The sequence below is a fragment of the Leucopleurus acutus genome, assembly GCF_964270905.1.
Source record: "Leucopleurus acutus genome assembly, chromosome: 17".
Classification (NCBI taxonomy): Eukaryota; Metazoa; Chordata; class Mammalia; order Artiodactyla; family Delphinidae; genus Leucopleurus; species Leucopleurus acutus.
Genome location: NC_139159.1, coordinates 26,480,624 through 26,483,447, shown reverse-complemented (window position 1 = coordinate 26,483,447; position 2,824 = coordinate 26,480,624). Strand labels below are relative to the sequence as shown.

At 38.1% G+C, this 2,824-nt stretch overlaps 1 protein-coding gene across 1 annotated transcript; it reads left to right on the top strand.

The window, feature by feature from the left end:
• Positions 1 to 1,198: 1,198 nt before the first annotated feature.
• Positions 1,199 to 2,611, top strand: LOC309974495 (mesoderm-specific transcript homolog protein-like; the record flags this gene model as incomplete). Its single annotated transcript, XM_082859148.1, is given in 2 exon segments — positions 1,199 to 2,127; positions 2,130 to 2,611. Coding segments are annotated over 2 exon segments (981 nt in total). The 5' UTR covers positions 1,199 to 1,628.
• Positions 2,612 to 2,824: the final 213 nt, after the last annotated feature.

Here is a 2,824-nt window from a genome sequence, read left to right as displayed (position 1 = left end):
TGGTGAAGAAGTAGTGTATATTCAGAAGAGTAGACTAGTATAATTCTGCCCCCGTTCCATTTACAGTCCTTACAGTTTTTTAGAAGATGAAGTGCAAGCCTTATTAAAAATGTACACCTAAAATTCATTAGAAGTCATTATACTTTGCCCTCATACTGTTTTTTCTTATATAATTATGATCTTGTTTTTATAATCTTAGATAGGGAAATATTTTTTAAATATTTCCAGTTATATTAATGTAGTAAATATTCTTGCTGTGATTAATGAGGGGCACTGATATTATATTCACACTCAAAATGATTTTCTTATTTAAAAAATGATTGCCACTTTCCAAGAATACCTTTGCTTATTGAAGTGAAACATCTGAATTTTAAACTTAACTAAAGCACATTGCATTATGAGAAAATAAATCTAATAATATAAGTTTATTTTTCTCAAAACAGTGTTTTTCATCTAAGTTGTTTAGAAACCCACTGGTGCTTTAAGAATTGTCTAATTTATTTATTCTCAAACTTTGGTCTTAGAATCCTTTATACTCTTAAAAATTATTAACAAACCCAAAGAGCTTTAGTTTATGTCAATTACATTTATCAATAGTTACTATATTAAAAATTAAAACAGAAATTTAAGTAACATTTATTTTTTCATTTTAAAATAACAAGCATATTACATGTTAACATAAATATTTTTGTGAAAGATAACTATCTTTCAAAATATTTAGCCTATTATCTTTAATGTTTGACTTAATACATGTCAACTGGATCACAGGAAAACTCTATTATATATTCTTTAAAGAATGAGAGTAAAAAGGCAAATTATGTCTTCATATTATTATGGAAATAATTTTAGACAGGCAGAAGCTATGAAAAAATTTTCAGAGTACCTGGACCACACTTTTAGAACCACTGAACCATTAAGTAAGACACTGAAATATAATTGCTGAAATACCTAATAGTTTGTGGATAATTCTTCCATTAAAACTTAACTCTTCAAGGGACTTCCCTGGAAGTCCCGTGGTTAAGATTCTGTCCTTCCACTGCAGGGGATGCGGGTTTGATTCCTGGTGGGGGACTAAGATCCCGCATGGCGCAACAAGGCGCCCCCCAAAAAAAAGAAAAACCTTAACTGTTTGATACCTCTCTGGCTGTCTCTTGTGGATTTAAAATTTCCCCAAAAGCTGATTCAGTTTGTTATAAAACAGAAACTAACACACCTTTGTAAAGCAATTATACTCCAATAAAGATGTTTAAAAATATATATATATATATGTACTTAACATGGTACCTAGCACAAAGTCAGTACTCAATAAATATTAGCTATTGTATGTATTATATTAACAAATATTAACTATTATATTAATTATATTAGTACACATTAGCTATTATACTCATTATTATAACATTATTAAAATAATCATATCTATTAATTATTCATCATAAAAAATTAAAAAAAATTCCCATCCAAGTACTAACCAGGTCCGACCCTGCTTATCTTCCGAGATCAGACAAGCTCAGGTGCGTTCAGGGTGGTATGGCCGTAGAGACGGAGAAGCTCTGGCCGCAGGAAGCGCATGTGCAACAGGGTCCCCAAACATGGAGTCTTGTAGCCCAGACCTTACCTGAATCAGGATGAGGGAGTGGTGGGTCCAGGTGGGGCTGTTGGCTGTGCCCCTGCTTGCAGCCTATCTGCACATCCCCCTGCCCCCCCAGCTTTCCCCTGCTCTTCACTCATGGAAGTCATCAGGAAAATTTATTTTTACCTACAAGGGACTGCGTATCTTCTACCAAGACTCTGTGGGTGTGGTTGGAAGTCCAGAGATATTTGTGCTTTTACACGGCTTTCCAACGTCCAGCTATGACTGGTACAAGATTTGCGAAGGTCTGACCCTCAGGCTTCATCGAGTGATTGCCCTTGATTTCCTAGGCTTTGGCTTCAGTGACAAACCGAGACCACATCACTATTCCATATTCGAGCAGGCCAGCATCGTGGAAGCTCTTTTGCGGCATCTGGGGCTCCAGAACCGTAGGATCAAACTGTTGTCTCATGACTATGGGGATATTGTTGCTCAGGAGCTGCTCTATAGGTTCAAGCAGAATCGATCTGGTCAGCTTACCATCAAGAGTCTCTGTCGAATGGAGGCATATTTCCTGAGACTCACCATCCTCTCCTTCTCCAAAAGCTTCTCAAAGATGGAGACATGCTGTCACCCATCCTCACGCGACTGATGAACTTCTTCATATTCTCTCAAGGTCTCACCCCGGTCTTTGGGCCATACACCCAACCTTCTGAGAGTGAACTGTGGGATATGTGGGCAGGGGTACGCAACAATGACGGGAACTTGGTTATTGACAGTCTCTTGCAGTACATCAATCAAAGGAAAAAGTTTAGAAGATGCTGGGTGGGAGCTCTTGCCTCTGTATCTATTCCCATTCATTTTATCTATGGGCCACTGGATCCAGTGAATCCCTATCCAGAGTTTTTGGAGCTGTACAGGAAAACGCTGCCGTGGTCCACAGTGTTGATTCTGGATGACCACATTAGCCACTATCCACAGCTAGAGGATCACATGGGCTTCTTGAATGCATATATGGGCTTCATCAACTCCTTCTGAGCTGGAAAGAATAGCTTCCCTGTATTACCTCCCCTATTCCCTTATCTGTTGTGTATTCCACTTAGCAAGAAACGCCCAAAAGAGGTCCTGGCCACCAAACACTATTCTCTCACAAAAGTACACCTGACTCACACTGATGAACAGCATATAGTAAAATGCCAGCAGAAGCTCTAAGGGTGACCTAATAGTCCACCTTCCATTCCTTTGACATCT